Source organism: Hermetia illucens, chromosome 4 (genome assembly GCF_905115235.1).
Source record: "Hermetia illucens chromosome 4, iHerIll2.2.curated.20191125, whole genome shotgun sequence".
NCBI lineage: Eukaryota > Metazoa > Arthropoda > Insecta > Diptera > Stratiomyidae > Hermetia > Hermetia illucens.
The window spans coordinates 87,438,182-87,457,313 of record NC_051852.1 but is presented as its reverse complement, the minus strand read 5'-3'; the positions used below and the strand labels follow the sequence as shown (position 1 = coordinate 87,457,313).

The 19,132-nt window shown below is 41.2% G+C and overlaps 1 protein-coding gene across 1 annotated transcript; it reads left to right on the top strand.

Moving 5' to 3' along the window:
• The first annotated feature begins 7,175 nt into the window (after positions 1-7,175).
• Positions 7,176-17,148, top strand: LOC119653995 (coiled-coil domain-containing protein 63). The gene is made up of 9 exons (XM_038059156.1): positions 7,176-7,299; positions 7,363-7,524; positions 7,682-7,786; positions 7,897-8,087; positions 8,161-8,335; positions 16,129-16,311; positions 16,368-16,518; positions 16,644-16,818; positions 16,935-17,148. The coding sequence occupies exons 1-9, from the start codon at positions 7,237-7,239 to the stop codon at positions 17,146-17,148; spliced, it is 1,419 nt and encodes a 472-aa protein (XP_037915084.1). The 5' UTR covers positions 7,176-7,236.
• Positions 17,149-19,132: the final 1,984 nt, after the last annotated feature.

Here is a 19,132-nt window from a genome sequence, read left to right as displayed (position 1 = left end):
AAAGCCACCGTTGTTTCGCCCGGCCTTTTGGTCATTTACCATCGACTTTAATGTTCAGACTAATATTGACAAGTGAATTCTCGTTAACATGAATTATGTGACCATGCCATCGAAGGCGCCTCTCTTGCAATTTTTTCACGATCGGTGCAACCCCATATCGATCGCGGATATCTTTATTTCGCCACCAATCTAAAGCAACATCTTCGTCTGCATTACCGCAAGAATCGGACAAAACTCAGGACCATAGCAAGTGACAGGCCGGACGACACTGCGGTAACTTTTAGATTTGAGACGTTCGTTGATACGTCGATCACGAAGACTCCAGGTGTGGAACGCTACTTCATGCAGGTTGCGCATATACTTGAAGCAGTTCTCCTGGCTGATAGCATTGACCCGAGCACAGTAGATCTACTATAGGCAGTACCTTTACAAAAATGACCCCACTTGCAAATGTGCTTTCAGAAGCTTATCTGTACACATCAGAGACGCTAAACAAGGAAAAGACATAATCTTTGTCAAATCGTATTGGTAAGAGAGAGATCGCTGAGCTTTTGCTATTCTGGTACTACGGCGTGCTCATCCATATAGCAAAAAGTTGTTTCACGTATTCACTTATACATAAGCAAAAACTTGCCAATCTCACCAATACATTGGCAAGTCCGGGCGGTATGTCAAACACAGCTGATCGGGTTTTCGGTACATCTCGCTCATGCTCAAGGGCAAAACAATTTGAAATCGTGTGTACTCGCACTGATTTCCCCCCTTGAGGGGCAAGGGGGAGTGAGGTAGCTGTCTAGTATCTAACTGTGGACCCGAGATATTTAAATGGCTCAGTTGTGGGCAATTCACTGCCGTTGACAGTAATTGTGGGGGGATCGGTCGTCAAAAATTTAGTTTTATTCACATTCAATCAGAGGCCGTGTTGCATGAGGCGATCATTCCATTTTTGGACAACTTGCTCGAGATCATTTTTGCTATTAGACGCTAGGAAAACATCATCTGCATAAAACAGTGTATAGGGCACTGGACATTGGATGTCCAAAGAAGGCGATGCTTCTCACGATGTTTTTCCATGAGAAACGGCGCAGCATGAATTGCTTTACTAGGTCTGCAGTTCTTGTGAACTTGATTGATTCACAGCTTAATTCACGGTTATTTGAACTACTACCTTTATATTTTTATATTGGAACTGTGGTGCTTTCTTGCCACTCAGAGGGTTTTCTACTTTTTTAAATAACCCGATTGAAGAATTCGCTAAGCTTCAGTCTGGGGTTCCAGCGCTTCGCATTCTAGAGTTCAGATGTATTGTCTTCAGGTATTGTTGCTTTCCCCGATTTCATTCGTTCTATTACTTCCTCGACTTCAGTGGCGTTGACAGGTGAAATTGGATCAAATGATGGCAATGCTTGTGGAAGTGGAGGATGAACAAATTCTTCCTTTGCAACCTGCTCGAAATTTTTTTGTGATCTATCCATGGTAGCTCGTCGATCGGGAAGCAACATTCAACTCTTGTCATTGAAGAAACAGAAGTGCTCGATATCCTGTATGCGCTGGCGTCGGTTTTTGACAAGTCGATACAAATCTTTCACGCCATCCCAAGTGTCCAGTATATCCTACAGATCTATATAATAGACCGCCCGAGTAGGAACGATCGCTTCCTTTGCTTCCCGGTTGGCATTCTTGTAAATTTGACTGCTGGCCAACGTTCTATAACCGTGATACTTATGGTAGAGCCGTTTCTTTCACGGACCTTTATTTCAACAGTCACTCCAAAGCCAAGTATCTCGGTAGATGAACCTCTTACTTGGCTTGGTGACCCCGAGTGTTGCACTTTGTGGATGATGTCTTTAACTTGGTTCCACGATTTTCCCACATTCGTAACGGTTGGTAATCACGTAATCGCCACCAATCAATGCACAGCGGGTCAGTACGTTCCTAACACTATTTTATCGGTGGCTTGATACACCAAATAAACCACGGTCGATGTTGAGGTGTGATGGTCTCATAGGGAACGGCTGTGCAGTTAGTTATGGTCGCAAAATATCGGCGCCTTTTGATATTCGATTTGCATTTTACTATCCCCACTACAAAATATAGGAAGATGAGACAATCGTTTGATGAACCATGTATTCACAAGTATAAGGATATTTCCGACTCCGTAAAATTGACTATACGCTCGTCACCCTCATTGTGAGCTCCAAGTCCTTTTCCCCTGTGACGCCTGTTGTCGTCTGCCTTTTCACTCACATGTACATTAAGTTTGCCTTCAATGATGATATAGTCATCAGCAGGCATGTTGCAGGTCTTTGCATCGAGAAGTTGCATCGGCATCAGATCGACCTGTCTGTGGTGCGTATGCGGTGAAAAAGTGAATTGTGCGATCAGCTGATATAATGATGATCTTCATAAGCGTTCGTCAAATCATTCGACTTCATTAATGGCATCACGGAAACCCTCCAAGATAGCAATGGTAACACCGTATTGAGTGTGTGGGCCACCAAAATAGAAAAGCTTACAGCCATCTTTACCGCGTTCGTAGCATTTCTCCGAGGCTTAGAATATCTTAGCACGATAATTTTGTTTTTAAAAACATTAGATGCATTTTCTTGATCGGTATGTCGCGGAACTTGTCAACAAGAGAGAGCATACTAGAATAATTCTAATTATAATTATTGTTCTCATTTGACCAATGACATTAGATGATGTTGTTTCTTTGGTGTTTTGTATTGACTACCTGACTGACGCTACCATAGACTTCACCTTGCCCTCATTAATGTCCAGGCCAAGGTCTGGCGCTGCCTGTTCAATTTAGATCGATTGTATAGTTTGGGTTGTTCTTCCCATAAAGCCAATATCGTCAGCATAGGCCAGTAGCTGGGTAAATTTGAAAACGATGGTGCCTCTTGCACTCACATCAGCAACGCGAATCACTTTTCCAAGGCCAGGTTAAAAAAACGCATGATAGGGCATCCCTTTGTCTTGAACCGTTGTTGACGTTGAATGGTCATGAGAGTATTCCAATCAATGGTTGGGATACCGAAGCCGTGTAAAACTTTACTTTGGCTATGATTTCATTGGTGGCCTTAAGGTCGATGAAACGGTGGTGGACATATTCCAACAGTATTTCGTTTATGTTTTCAAAACATTTTCAATTTTTTGGTTGACTAGTAAACCTACTCGCAACACATGATTTACTGGATGCCACTATAATATATGCTGTTGTGGCTTTTCTCCATGAAACGGGTTTCTGTCCAGTATATGCCTGTGTCGCTGTGATATCACCCTTATATTGGGATGAGGTATCGGCTAGTTGCTTAGCACGTTCCATGAGAAAATGCGCTCCTTTCGTGGCATCCTAATTTCGGTTTTCCGTGTAGGATTGTCAGTCCTCCCGAACACCCAACCTGGAGGACCATTTGGTAAAGCCTGTCCAGTTTTTAGACTCGTCTTCATTCTTCTCTGTCTGCATTTTTTCATTAAGAAAGAACTCCCTACCATCATCACGAGGAGGTGGAGATACAGTTTGATATTAGAGCTGTTGGTGTTGGTTCAACAAGCGTTTCCCTGGTCTTGGTGTGTACCGATCCACGTCTCAGCCTGGGACCTACACTACGCTTTGACCGCCTACTGAGAATTAGGATCCCAAAAGTAAAGTTCGAAGTATGGCAGGTATATCAAAACTGTTCCGTGTCTCTGTTGATGTTTATCAAGGGAACGCCCTTTCTCCTTTCATTGTATCATGGTCACTGTTATATGGGACATGCGAAAATCGCCCTCAGATCAGTGCTGTCAGCCAACGATGAACTACGCAATAAAATAACTTCACGCATCAGCGCAGCTTGGGTGAAGTGGGGTTCAAGAACTGGAGATCTCCGTGATCGACGCATTAAAGAACGTCTCAAACCCAAAGTTTATCGCAATGTTGTGCAAATTATCGTCCCCTATTGTTTTGAATGCTGACCTTTATCAAAGACGATGAACGGTGCCTGGCGGCAATGGCAACAAAGATGTTGTGTTGAACCACATCATTGTCACCATGAAAACATCCTAAATGACGACATCTGAGATCGATATGGGGTTACACTGACCGTGAAAAATTGTGAGAGTGGCGTCTTTGATGGTATAGACATTGCAAGTGATTCTACTGGTATGCAATTTGCGCTGTAAGTTTGAGGACTATTGCTGATTTCTCGGGAGAACCGAACGTTACCTAGCCTCACTGAATCTGGCGGTCGCCTTAACTTGTTTGATGCAGATATTTAAAGCGCCGTCTATATATTTGTTAAGCCTTAAGAAAAAGTCTCAAGCCCAAGTGTGTGGACAGGGTGTTTGGCGTGGCTGCTAGCGCTTGTTGGTGATCTGGCGCATCCACACACTTGTGGACAGGGTGTTTTGCTTGGGATGTTCTCTTTCGCTACCACTTGCAGCCAATCCGATGAAGTGTCAGTTTTCTGACAAAAATAGAAGGGTGTGTTCATGTGTGTGTGTGAGATGAATGAGCGGTGTGAAATAAAGTATGCGAACCTTGTCGACTTGGAGCGAACTTCACCAACGTGGAATGTTCATTGTTTATTGTAGTTTAAGGAGTTTCTGGGAGTTTTGATTTTCTCAACAGGAAAAAATATTTGTGCTGATCGGGGTTAAAAAACAATATATTGTTTATTTGCTTTAAAGACACTTACCCAATGAAGTCCATATTTATAGCCCTACACTGTTCTACTTAAAACGTTTATTCATTTCACCGGCCTCGAGTGACTTAGATCAATTATCAATCATGCGCGAAACCAGAAACAAAAGAATAAAAAGACAAGACAAGTTGCGGTTGGACAGTCAGGTTGCGGCAACCGTAATTTGTCTACACACATGGAATCTCGCACCAACTAACAACTTGTTTGACAACTTAATTGCACGTCTGTGGCCAGTGTAATGTAAGCGCTGACGGTGGTTAAAGTGTAGTATAGGCCCCAGGGCGAAACGTGGATTGGTACCCACGATGGAGGATAAAACCTGGGGAATGCCTGCTGAACCAACACCAAACCCTATCTCCATCTCCAGCTCCACGTGGTTACCCCTGACCCGTGGGTGACCCATGTGCTCGGAGTAGGTTTCTTAGTCAACCAAAAAATGAAACCTGCTGTTACCGCAGCCTCATTAACGTTCACGCCCCTACAGAGGAGACTGCAGAGTCGGAGAAGGCTACCTTCTACGAGGCAGTTGAGGGGAGCCTCGAAGCCTGTCCCAGATATGATATCAAAATCATACTTGGGGATTTTAACAGCCAAGTAGGGAAGGAGCCCGTATTCAGGCGATACGTTGGCTCCCATAGCTTACACGAAAATACAAATGATAACGGACTGCGGATTATTCAATTAGCAGTGTCAGAGGAAATGGTTGTTGGAGACAAAGAGGGAAATCTGATTTCCGACAGAATGGCCATATTGGAGCCATGGGCTGAGTACTTTGATGAGCTACTGAACAACCAGAAAATCGGCGAGTTGGAGGTCCCGCCAACTGAAGACGACAGACAAATACTGCCACCACCAAGTATAGGAGAAACAGTCCGTTCAATTCATCGGCTAAAAAATCATAAGTCGCCAGGAGCCGATGAAATTACAGCCGAATTAGTTAAATATGGAGACGACCAGTTACACCAAGTGGTTCATCAACTTGTACTTAAGGTATGGGACAACGAATCAATGCCTGACGATTGGCAACGAGGGATTATCTGTCTCATACATAAAAAGGGAGATATCACACAGTGCAGTAATTATAAAGATATCACGTTGCTGAGGAAAAACTGTTGGAATATGGACATCAGTTGATAGCATAACCAGGGTAAAACTGTACACGGCCATGAGAGAATTCGGTAGGCTGACCCTGACCAATGTGCGAGGCCAGATAACAGCAGCAGGAACACTCTGAAGATCATTCGACATCAACAACGGTCTACGACAAGAGGATGCCCTATCATGCGTCCTGTGTAATCTGGCCCTCGAGAAAGTGATCCGTGATGCTGAGGTAAATGCAAGAGGTACAATCCTCTTTAAGTCCACCCAACTACTGGCCTATGCTGACGATATCGACATCATGGGAAGAACCACCCGAGACGTACAAACTGCTTCCATCCAGATCGAGCAGGCGGCAATCGGCGCGAGATCTTGGGCTGCACATCAATGAATGCAAGACAAAGTATATGGTGGCAACTTCAGCACCGAAAACCAACCAACCAACAACATCAAACCGCACTGGTCAAAGGGGAAGAATAAAGATGGGAGACTACAACTTTGAGACCGTTGATAATCTTTTTCCTATCTAGGGTCGAAAATCACAATCGATAACAGCTACGATGATGAATTCCGCGCACGGTTGTTGTCAGCCAACAGAACCTATTTCAGCTTACAAAAACTGTTCCGCTCGAAACGTCGCACCATAGGGTCAAAGCTCTTACTATACAAGACAATGATCTTGCCAGTCCTCATGTATTCCTCGGAGACTTGGGTTCTTAGCAAGAAGAATTGCGAACTTTTGGCGGCGTTCGAGAGGAGAATCCTCCGAAGAATTTTCGGCCCCCTACATGAGGATGGACAATTCCATAGCCTGCACAATGACGAGATTTATGAGCGATACCATGATCGTCCGGTTGTGGATAAAATCCGGCTCAATAAATTACGGTGGGCGGGTCACCTAATCCGTATGGATGAGGATGATTCCACCCAGAAAGTCTATAAGGGCAATATCTATGGTAGCAAAAGAAGACGAGGCAGACCCTGCCTAAGATGGATCGATGGCGTAGGTCAGGACGGCAGAGAGCTTTTCAGGATATCGAATTGATGGACGTCGGCGCAAAACCGGGATGTCTGGAGTTCCTTATTAAGGCAGGCCTAGACCGGATACCGGTTGTTGCGCCGTTGATGATGATGAAATGAAATCAAGGTAAATACTTGTTGAAGTTTTGGAGTTTGCGACAAATAGCAATAGATTCAAATGTGTGTTTCTATTTTGAATGAACATTGGCTTGGGCAGCAAAAGCAGCAGTTTTTTGTTAGATATAAATAAGTTTTGTTTTAATACATAAAGGCGCTCCCAATTGTATGGTAAGGACACTAGATGGCATTTGAGTAAGAAATTCACCCATGGACGGTGTTTGATCGATACTCATTGTTTAAATTGTCTTCGTTGTTGATTTTGCAAATAACTTTCAGTGAATTCTGCCTACGGTGTTATTTATTATCAATAATGGCTGATTTAGCTCAAATAGATCAACTAGCTGATACTGAATTATCACGTCTGCAGTTGCAGGTATGTGTGTTTTAAAATTCACGTCTACTCCTGATTCCATTTCTGTATTAAATGTCCTTCCAGAACCGTGAACTTAAAACAGACATACGAAATTTGCTTGATGAGAAGCGGTCGCAACTTGTTACGCAAAATAAAATGATAAGTTTACTCAATTCTGAAAGTGAAAAGTTACAACTGGAGTATGACACCCTGAGGCAGGTTTTTGGAGCTAAACATCAGAATGAGGTTAGTGGCGGGTCATGGGAAATACATATGTTTGTATAAATTGATGAGCAACCTGCAATTTGGTTACATATATGTAGTATAGTTCAGTTCAAGAAAGTCACTAATTATGTAGAAATATTTAAAGAAATGAAAGGGGAACGTGGCTGTTCCTTTGCAGGTAAATAAGCTACTGGTGAATGTGTTGGATCAACACACTGAGATACACAACGCCTACAAACAGGAGAAAATCAATCTCTGGGAATTAGAAGGACATATTAAGAAGGTATATACATATGCGGTGTTAATTTATATGAACTCTCCTTTGTGGAGAGATAAAGACAAATGATTCACACTACAAAATGAGTATTTTTAACTATGACTTCTGCATTGCAGGTAGAAAAGCAAATCACCGCTCTCCAAACGAATAAAGTCACTGATAATTGTTACAAGGAGACGATATTGAAAGTACAAAGGGATGTCGTTACTTTGGAAAACCGGTTGGATGTAGTAAGCAAAAAGTGTTGCGCAGTTTTGGCTGAAAATACCAAACTAAGACAGTCGATTGATCATATGTTGCAATATAGGTAAAAGATACTATAATAGAGAGAGTGATAATTAGTTGCGCTAGGGAAGCTAAACTTTTCCCCTATTTATTAGAGCTCAATTTAACGATTTATGGCAAGAGCTAGTGAATCAATTCAACAATGGAAAGAAGACCATCATGGACTTAATTGATCAATCGATTGTCGCCTTTGACCATCGGGAGGAACTTTGCAACAAGCTTCAATTTGTAAGGGATAAAACCGAATCTGATAAATTGGTTCATATTCAGGTAAGATTTTTTTTTTGATAAATAGTATTTTTGATTTTATTCTACGAGGTTGAGGAGTCTGGAACATCATAATAGCGTCTTTCTGAAATGAATCGCATTAGTAAAGACAAATTCCCCTTGTATGCCTAATCATTAAATGACCAGATACTTAAAAGAAATAAAAATCACTTTGTCTACTTTACACTCAATTTATTCAGAGAGATTGTACACATTGAAATGAAATTTTGTGACAACCTTGAAGCTATGAATCGACACACGATTAAGGAGGGTTCCCTGTGTAATAAAAGTCGGTGTGATATTTTTTTCTCAGAATACAGTCATGTGGGCTATCAAATGATTAGTACTTTCCGAAGCATGTCTCAGTTCGTTTTTGTTGGTGAGGGGGTTTGAGGAGTTATCTACAAATTAGAAATGCGCGAAACATCATCTTAGTAGGTAATATGATATCACATCATTTTCTGAAAAAAGTGATATTACAATGTAATATCGCAAACATCACCTTTAATTACAAAAAAAAAACAGATGATATTACCTTTTATTAAAATTTGGCAATAGACAGTCAAGCTTATGCTGATCACGTGGCTGTGCTTGCTGTTGATCGGGATTTTGGAACGTGTGTAGGAATATACAACGAGCCGCTGATTTGATAGACAATTGTTGCCTCAGACATGGTCTTTCAGTTAATCCAAATAAAACCACAATGGTATTATTCACATAAAGGAGAAAAATGGATGCACTTTACCTCCCTGAGATGGGGGTACTACCCTTCAACTCTCCGAAGAAGTGAAATATCTGGGAGTCATTCTAGATAAAAAAAATTTCTTTGGAATAAACAAGTAGATGAAAGATGAAACGAGCTCTCACAGCTTATGGGCTATGCAGACGGACCTTTGCCTCGACATGGGGACTCAAGCCTCATGTGGTAATGTGGATATACGTTGCCATCATTAGACCGATGTTCGTATATGCATCCGTAGTGGGTTAAGGTGAGACACAAAGGCTTTCACCGTAAACTAGTCGGACCATAAAGAACTGTGTGTCTGGGTATCACTGGTGCCATGAGTACGACATCCGGCGCAGCTCTGAATGCACTACTCAATTTGCAGCCCCTGGATATATTTATTCAAAACACTGCAATAAGAGCAGCTCATAGACTAATTCGATTAGATCTATGGGGAAACAACTGATGGGGGGCCTGGCACAGAGCATTGGAAGAGTTACTGGGAGGACTGAATCCAGTTCTTACAATGCCTTCCGATTCTCGTGTCCCCATACATCTGTTTGGTAGAAGATATGAAGTTACCCTGAAGCGTAGAGAGAACTGGGAAGTCCCAGAGGAATGCGTGGCGGGATATACGGAAGTCTTCTACACCGATGGCCCAAAAACAGAAGAGGGTTCTGGAGCCGAAGTCTACCTCTCGAATAAAAACTAGAAGTGGGCCTTTGGTTTGGGACAATATGCAACGGTTTTTCAAGCCGAAGTTTATGCGATCCTAAGGGCAGCAAACTGGGTGATTGACGAGCGGTTGAAGAGCAGGCGCTTTGCCATCTGCAATGATAACCAAGCTACATTGAGGGCGTTGAGTTGTCCTTTGATCCAAAATCGTTTAGGAATGCAGATACCGTTTGAACTCTATCTCTAGATTCAATACGGTGCAACTACTCTGGGTACCTGGTCAATGTGGCGTAGAGGGAAATGAAATCTCGGATGCTTTAGCGAAAGAGGGGTCAATCTCCCCTATGAGATTTAATTCGTTTATAGACTTAACGTCAGTTGTTTCAGCGGTGGATTTTTGTATGTATTACTCCATAATTCCGCAATGTATTATGGCTTTAAATGCAGATACATAATTTTCCCCGCTGATTTCTTCCGTTACTTTAGAAAAAACTTTAAGGTAAAGACAAGCCTCAGGGACCTAGGTCAGTCCTTACTAGGGCAATTGTTGCAATGACAGCATCTTTCATCCTCAGCATTTTCTCCAACAATCATAAGTGTAGTTCCAACGCGTTGTTACGTTCTGCTTCAGTTTTATTTGCTGCAGATTTATTTTTTCTGCATCACCTTCAACTTTTTGTACGCCCCTATGGAAGTATTCTGCTATAATTTTAAGTTTGCCAACAGTTGAAGAGATTCAAGGTATGTGTAAAGCAGTTGATAGAGCGCCACCCTCCTAAATGAACAGCTCCTAGCATATTAGCTGCGTTATCGCTAACTACTGCAGTGATAATATGTGTAATATTCGATTGCAAAAATTGCTTTTTTCAAAATTCTGTCCTTTTCATTCGGTTTTATCGGTTTCACCAAGTACTCTTGAATACCCGGTTGCTGCTGAACAGAGGCTTGATGTAGCACCAATGGATAGCGTAGATGCTAATTCCCTTCCGGTTCCTATTGAAGAAGCCGAAGGCTCCTCTATTTCAACTACTGTGAGTCGCGCTAGTTGCCTTTCTACGTTAATACTGATCATAGGATGCTTCCTCTGCAGATGCTTTTGTAAGCCCCCTATTGTATTTTATATACATGCAGTATATTGAACAACCAAATATAAAGGTATTATATATTGAACCACAAAACCATCCGGTATCTCGAAAAAATAGAATGAAGTCATCCAATTCTAAAACCAACCATTATAGTCGACAAACAAAGAGTGAATAGCGAAACTAAAGTAAAAATTTTTCACTTGCACCCGAAATAATTTTTCTAGCCGAAAGCGAACCGAAAACCAGCCCAAAGCGAGTGCAAAGCCAACACGACGTCAGCCAAAAACAACTCAAGAAAACAAGTAACCATAGCATAATTAGATTCACAAGCGATGTTCGGCGTCGGCATCAGCCAGGCGTCTGCATCAGCTCGGCACTCGACAATTGCCGCCGCGAGTTGTGCTACGAAAAGCGGTGATGCTTTCTGATTTGACATTATATTGCAATACATTACTTTTCAAAGACGTAATATCATCATCATTTTTGTAATACGATGATGATAGGGATTGCAATAATGCAAGATAATGTGATAATGATAGGTGATGCGATAATGCCAGGTAATGCGATAATCCGATGATGCTAGGTGATATTGTAATGTTTGGTGATGTTTTGATCGCGCTCGTTGATAGTAATATGATATTACACTTTAAGGTGATATCACTTTTGTAATATTACATACATCATCTACCCATCTCTACTACAAATACACAGTCTAGTCATAAATACTGGCAGTAGCATCGTCTAACGCCTATTGAGATTAATTACAGTGTTTTGTAGAGTGTTGTCGCTTCACGTATGCATTTCTAACGTTTGCCGATGGAGTGGAATGAGTATCATGTTCGTGTAACTATTGTTGGTTTGGTTGGCGAGGTACGGCATCGCTTAGATACACTCGCTATTACAACCGCTGAAGGTGAACCAAAGTTTGATTTTTGGTGTTATCAAAGAACAGGCGCTGTTTTTGATCGTACGGAAGCGATGCGATCGACAAATAATTGAAAACCTTGTCGTAAGCAGAAAATCATAGCGTTTGATATGAAATTAGCGCCACGAACCGTTTTTCGCATTGTGGGCGAAAAACTGAGACTAAAAGCTTACAAAGGATATACTGGGCACCACTTTACTTCGCGGTTGAAGCATCTGAGAGTCGAAAGATCCTAGAAGCGACTGCGGGTATGGCAAAAGTTTGTTAAAAAAAAATCGTGTTCACAGACGAAAAAATGTTTACTACTTGCTAGAATTTATGGAGAAACTGTTCTCGAACCAGTGGCCAAGCCATTCAATGATACTCTTCGCTGGTGAAAATTATATCTTTCAAGAAGATTCTGTGTCAGCGCATAAATCGAAACGTTGTTAACAATGGCTCACCGAAAATGTTCCAGCATTTATCCCTGCTGAAGACTGGATGTTGGGAAGCTTCGACCCGAACACGCTGAACTAAGTGTTAAGAGGCATTTTGGAGCGAAATCCATGCCGAATATGCCATCCAAATCTTGAGTCGCTTAAAAGAAGTATCGCCACAAAAGCTGCAAAAATACTGTTAAAGACTATGTGTATCTGTATCGCTAATAATCAATGAATCAGACGCTATCATTGTCAATGATAGTGAAATGCCAAGAATTGAGTGATCTAAGTATCCCGGATCAATACTCTTAGTCAATAGTAAACTGCGCTATGAACTCGCTTCACGTGTTAGCGCAATTTGGATGAAGTGGCATTCTAAAGCTGGCGAACTTTGCGTTCGATTCAACAAACGTCTCATATCCAAAAGTTAATGCAGTGCTATTCGCCGTGTCTCTCTCTCAGTAGTACCGAGTGTTGGCCGACTGCCAAAGTGAATGGACGCCGCCTTGTAGTAACGGGGATGAAGATGTTGCGTTAAATCACTGGTGAAACACACTATGATTAAGATTTGCATGCGAAATATGCAATTTCAGTAAATGAATCCATCCGTCGAACGTGGGAATTCGTGTAGCGACCTGTTCCTTTTTGTTACTCGCAACGACACGATCCCGGCAATCATTAGGAAGCGGTTTCGCCTTGAGGTCAAAGTGGAAACTGGTGACTAAGAGATGGGGGCAGAGGTGGTGACATCGACAGCCACACGATGCACTGCGGGCAACGTCGTTAGCCTGCAGCCTCCGTTGGAGTTCAGAAAAAAATCGCTTTCCTGTTATTGGTTTGAGTGACCAAAGAGATTCACCATGGAAAATTCGTTTGAAATATCGGCGTGATTCATTAAGTTAAAACATTTTTAAGCAAATCAGCACTAGCAGCGCCAGCAGACGTTTGAAGAATACAGTGAAGAGAGTTTATGAAAACTATGCCATTCCCAGTGAATCACCAGTAGTTTAAATTGTGTACATACTCAAACAGAAACTTTCTGTCGTATGCAGTTGGTTTGGTGGACAGGGAAAGTTACTCGAAACGTGCAACGTACTTGAGGAACTAGCTGAGCGTGGAGAGCGTGGAGGCAGTGCAGGTTTCGGTAACGGAAGCAAAAGAGTATTGGGATGGACTTTGAGGTTACCCGCCAAGGATGCTGAGCATTCTAAGTGAATTACCGTTAAAGGCCGCATGTCACTATGTCGGGCATGGATTTTGCCGATGCTATCGGAAAACAATAAACAGATCGAAGAGGGGTTCTGGACTGGGTCGGGTGCAGAATCTCTATTACAAGAAGTTCAACAATTTGCATGGTCGGTTGGGACATAATATAAATCAGGTTACCTTCTCCCTAAGAAGGACATGGTGCAAGACCCTGCAGCCACAAGACCGATTACACTCTTGGCAACTATCTACAAGTCTATAACATCCATCATTAGTGGAAGGATCAGTGCACACCTCGAGACCAACAACAATTTGTCTGAGCACCCAAAGAGCAGATGAGTTGGATTGGGGGATTGCAAAAGGTAACATCTTTTGGGAAAAAAAATAACTGCACATTCTCCTTTTGGTACATTCGGAATATTGCCATGAACGACGATCGATTTGGAAGACATTATGTCAAAATTCCGAATCTATCACACAAATTCTTCCGTCCAGCGGAGGAACCTGCCTCGTGAAACTGGAGGCAGAGGTATCGTTGACGCTACCGCAAGGAAAGGCGAGTCTCTAGGCAGCTTGTGGGGTGACTCCAATTAACTTGAAAGATCGATGTTTTAATCCTTTGAGTTTGATACAGTCCGTCCAGGAACGGATCGACAAGTGTAAGTTAGAAGCAATGCATGGAAAGCACATGAATTGTCTCTACCAGCCATTCTCGAACGGATGGCTGTGGGTTGGAAAGCTGCCCAAGGCGGGAATATTTATGTCCGCGATCCATTATAATGAGGGAGCGGGTGGAGAACGACCAATGTGTGGTTCAACGTTAGACCTTTGATGGCATCGGTGTAATACACGGGCAGGTATAATGGTGTATGTAAGGCGATTCGTAGGAACCTTGCATACGAGTATGGGCTAATCACGAAAATATGTCAGGTTTGCCGGTATGAGCCGCAGGCAGTACTCGATAGTTCTGCTTGCGGCATGTATTGCGACCGGCAAATTTTAACTGAATGCTATATTCCCCACAATACAGTCATATTGTTATTTGACAAGATGGATCGCTCCGCGTATGTTGTTAAGATTGCTATCCCTCATAGTAGCAATATTGAGCAGAAATCCGCGAGGCAGAGGGTAACTATATGAGCCATTGGCTCAGAACATCAAAGTAATCTACCCAACATGATGTAGGTTGCTAATCCCCAAAGTCTACGCCAGTATTGTTTTGCTTTCGTTACCGAAAACTGTACTGTCTAGACGCTCTGTTGAAACCCGTTGAGGGATCAATCAAACCAATAATACGAACGCGAATCTTCCCACCGTGCAACCTAAGAGCTGTAGTTGCGATAATATCAGCACAGTAGTTGTTGAAGATGTATAGAGCCTGGGAATATTAGATTTATGCAAAGAATCCATTTGCGAAAGGTCTAGATACCGCTTTTTGTAATTCATTTTGAACCTCAGCGGAGCCTGGCGGTGAGGAAGAATGGCTCGGCGAATACTGACACTGTTTCGTACAGTGTTGCTTTGTTGCTGTTGGCATCGACACTTCTGCCCTTATCGACTGTTGGGTGGCGGGATTGTGACGCTATAAGCAATAAAGCGGTACTGATCACCAATCCGCTGCACAGTCATGTGCACGTATAAGTCATTAACAAGTCGGGAAACCGGAAGCTAGACGCTTCAGGTATGAAAGGTTTTGTGTATTTCTTTTATAAAAAGATTTGAGTATGCATTTGTCCCATTAGCATGTAGCACGTAAAATATGCATATATTATGTGAAAATAGCCACTTTCAAGTGATGTTGATATTCATAGTCTTGAATTTGCGGAAGAGCGACAGTTTTGACCTAGTATAACTTTGTTAGTAATAGTGCGATTTTTACCAAATTTGGCAAGATTATGCTCTATGCTGTAGCCTACATTGCCGCAAAATTTTGTGATTCTAGGGTGAACTTAAGGGGATTTTCCTGTCAATTACTAAAAATTATAGTAATATACTATTATTAACTTTATTTGAACAGGTATCGGTATGGAGGGTATTTCGGAGCCTAGGCACCATATAGTGGCAGCCCTCTGATCTTATTCAGATTTTTCGGTTGCGTAGTTCCTGAGAATGGGTTCGTTAAAAAAATGACCACTTTCAACCCCCCGTACTCCCCACCTTTCTAACAAATGTCAAAACTAAGACTGGCTTCGAAAAGTACTAACCGAGACCTTTAATTTGATACCCCACATGACTATATTTGATGAAAAAAAATTTACACCCCCCTTTTGCATGTATGGCGACCTCCTTTAAATTCATCGTAAAAGGATGTAACTCACTATATGCGTGAGCGTTCACAGTTCCCACCTTTCTGCCAAATTTGGTGTCAATCGTTATAACCGCCTCCGAGAAAAATGCGTGTGACGGACAGACAGACAGACAGTAAACCGATTTTAATAAGGTTTTGTGTTTACACAAAACCTTAAAAATGAGGCAGAAATTATTTTTGAGCCCAGCATAACATAAGCTATATATGTAATTTACAATATTTGAATAACAAATCCTTGCTTCCCCTTTATGTACATATATCCCTGAAACGTTACTCTTGAGGTTCGGTAGCTTACCACCTTGCTTCAAAGATGTACTGGTCACGACTATTTAAAGAAAAACAATAATTTTCATATCAAATAATAATGGTGAATCAAAACCACAATTTATATTATTCCAACCTTGAACCTCGGAGGCTTAACAGTTCGACGAATGATAAAATTCAACCTTTTTAGGAAATGCGTGAGCTTCAGCGAAGTCTCGAACACAATGCGAAATTACAATACTTCTACGATATCAAAGGACAAAAGCGAACAAATGCAGACTTGGAAGAGAGAGAAATCAATAAGAAAATACAACAACGTGAACAACTTGAAAAGGATATAAATGAATACAAGGACATAATTGCTAAAATTCAAGTAGGGCTTTATAAGACATTTTTCAACTTTAGCACTTATCTCGACTTTATTCTCAGGATCTAGTGGGCGAAGTGGAAATTGAAAAATTGGCCGGTAAATATACACACCATGAAGAGGAGAACTTCGCTATCTTTAATTACGTGAACGAACTTAGTAGCGAGGTAGAAACATTGAATGGTGTTGTCCGGAAGTACATTGAAGATATAGGTAATAATATAATAATATTAATGCATATCACGACCTCCCGTGCTTCATGGTTAGAGTAGTTGCACTCGCTGGTTTTGGTATTGTTGAGAAAATATCTAATTGGTGATATTATCTGGCATTTGTAGAGGTTGAAACGGAGCTCAAGAAAGAGTCTGCCTACAGAGGTGAGACAGAATCAGTAGTACACCTTGAAACGGAAAGGGAAATTGCCTATAAAAACAGCATGAATGCCCTCGATGACAAAACTATTATGGATGAGAAACATAAGAAGTTGCTGCGAGGAATTGAGCAGATTTTCTGGTTCGTATTTCAGTTCATTTCAATTCGTTTTATCTATTTTCGGAAATAAAATAAAAATAGATATCACTTAGAAAGTTTTTTTAAAATGCAATTTATTGTATTTTTGCCATTTTTAGCATGACTGAAACGGAGGATGCTCCTATTTTAAGTGTGCTTGGTCAGAAAAATAATATAACTGGTCAGAATATTGGTCTCATTATTGGAATAATAAATAGGCGCGTTGATAATATTGTTGGAAGTCTAACTTTGGACGATTTCAAGATACTAACGAAGAAGGACAGAGTCCCCAAGTTTAATGTAAAAGAACTGATTAATAAAAAAAATAAATAAATGATTTCATGAACGTGAAAAAGTTTTCATTTGTGAGGTAATGCCCAAGTGCTTGTGAGGCCACATTCGTCGTGGATTACCATTTTTCGTTGAATGAGAATTATATTATTGTACACGTATTTGGACAGTTATTGCAGTACACTTTGAAGTCAAATATCTTGAAAAACAATGGCACTATATGTGTTTTCTACCGTTATTATTATTTTATTAATTCTATGTTACGCAGAAATATTAAAAAAAAGTGAATGTTTACCGCACCCAAAACAAACACTTCAAGTTATCATTTTATACCACAACACGTAACGCGATTGTTGCTCAAAAGATCCTCCTGGGTCGCTGCCATATATGACACCGATTAAATATCTATTTCCATTCGAAATTCTCTTAGGAAAATTATATTGACCGTTATTCAAAAGAAAAATGGCTTTGACCTACAAACCACGACTTTTTAGGATCACCCTGGAATTTCGAAGAATCAGCTTTTAAAAATAACTGCTGCCATCCACGTATTTTTCAGCTTCTATAAACCAGAGAATAGACACCCCGCGTTAGAGATTGACTTAATGTTTTTTTAACGTCGAAATAATAGTTTCGCCAACCAAATTACCACATTCGTTAGAAAAAACCAATTCGGAACGCGCATTTGTTGTTTAAAAATTGAATTCTCACAAGGCGGAAAGGAAAACGTGGTAACGTCATCGAGCGAGCAATTTGAATCTTATCTATGTGAAGGCATCCGGTTTACGATTTGTTACTTTTGCGAGTAATCAATCAGTCTTTAAGGGAAAAGTGTGGAAGTGATGCGTGAATGGACAATCCTTCACTTTACGTTGCGGCAGTAATAGTAACAAGCCATATAGGACATTCTGACATTTTTACTTGAATGACGATAAAACGTTTATGAAAGATTCGCAAACCGCAAAAAAAATGAATTTGCACTGTGCAGAATTCGAACTTTGGGCACGTTGAATATTTGGCGGTATCTCTTCTCTTGTGGCTTGATTTGAATTTGAATATGAATAATAGTGATACAAAATTCTAACGCAATCGTATATTATCAATTAAGATTGGAATTAAAGTCTAAAAAATGTTAGCCCACATTGAAATGATCCTCACAATTTAAACCTGACTCCAAAGAGACTGGATTCCATCGGAGGTTGGCGGTCTACTTCCACTTCCGAAAATTTCTTTTTGGAATAGTCAAAAAAGCTTTCCGCGGGATTTTTGTGGAGTTATTTGTGCAGCAAGGCACGAAACAACAGTTCATCGTCCTCTTTGGCATTTCACGCGGGAAATCAATTTTGACAGTTCTATATTTTTATGAGTAACTGCCAGTTGCCGGGCTACTTAAGTTTCTTGGGTCGAGTTGTGTTTCATCCTTATTGTAGGTTTGAATGTTCCGGTGAATTATAACAAAAATCACCACATACAACTGTGTTATAAATGGATTTACTGATTCGTTGTTTGCAGATAGACTTTCGCCAGTAATTTTCATTCTTGGCTGCTCGGGCTCTCTTAAAGATGTTTTCTTGAAAGGCACATATTACACCATAGGCAGTATTTAAAATTTTCTTTCTTCATATTAAAAATATTTTCACGAGCTGGAGACCTGTTTAACCTTTTGTCTAGTCACTTTAAATTGATCCTTCCATTTCAAGGTTTAAAAATGTTTTTCGACTTCTTCGACTTATTATGAAACACATTCCGAACAAAGATTCAAAGACTCAAGTAGTATAAATATGTATGTTCTAATCCACTTTCATATAAAAATCTTGCGGTTTTGAGACGGCATGTATGTTCGAATCCAGTTTCATATGAAAATGTTGTGGTTAGGGGCGGCCGGTTTGGCGCGTGCCGGGGGCGACTTTTAGGGAAGCGTAGTTCGTAGGTCGTCGTCCGCGGGGGTTCGGGGAGCCTCGTTCCGGGCCGGGGCGGGTTTTGTTTAGGTATTGGTCGGTTCGTTGACCGTTGTTTTGAACTCCCT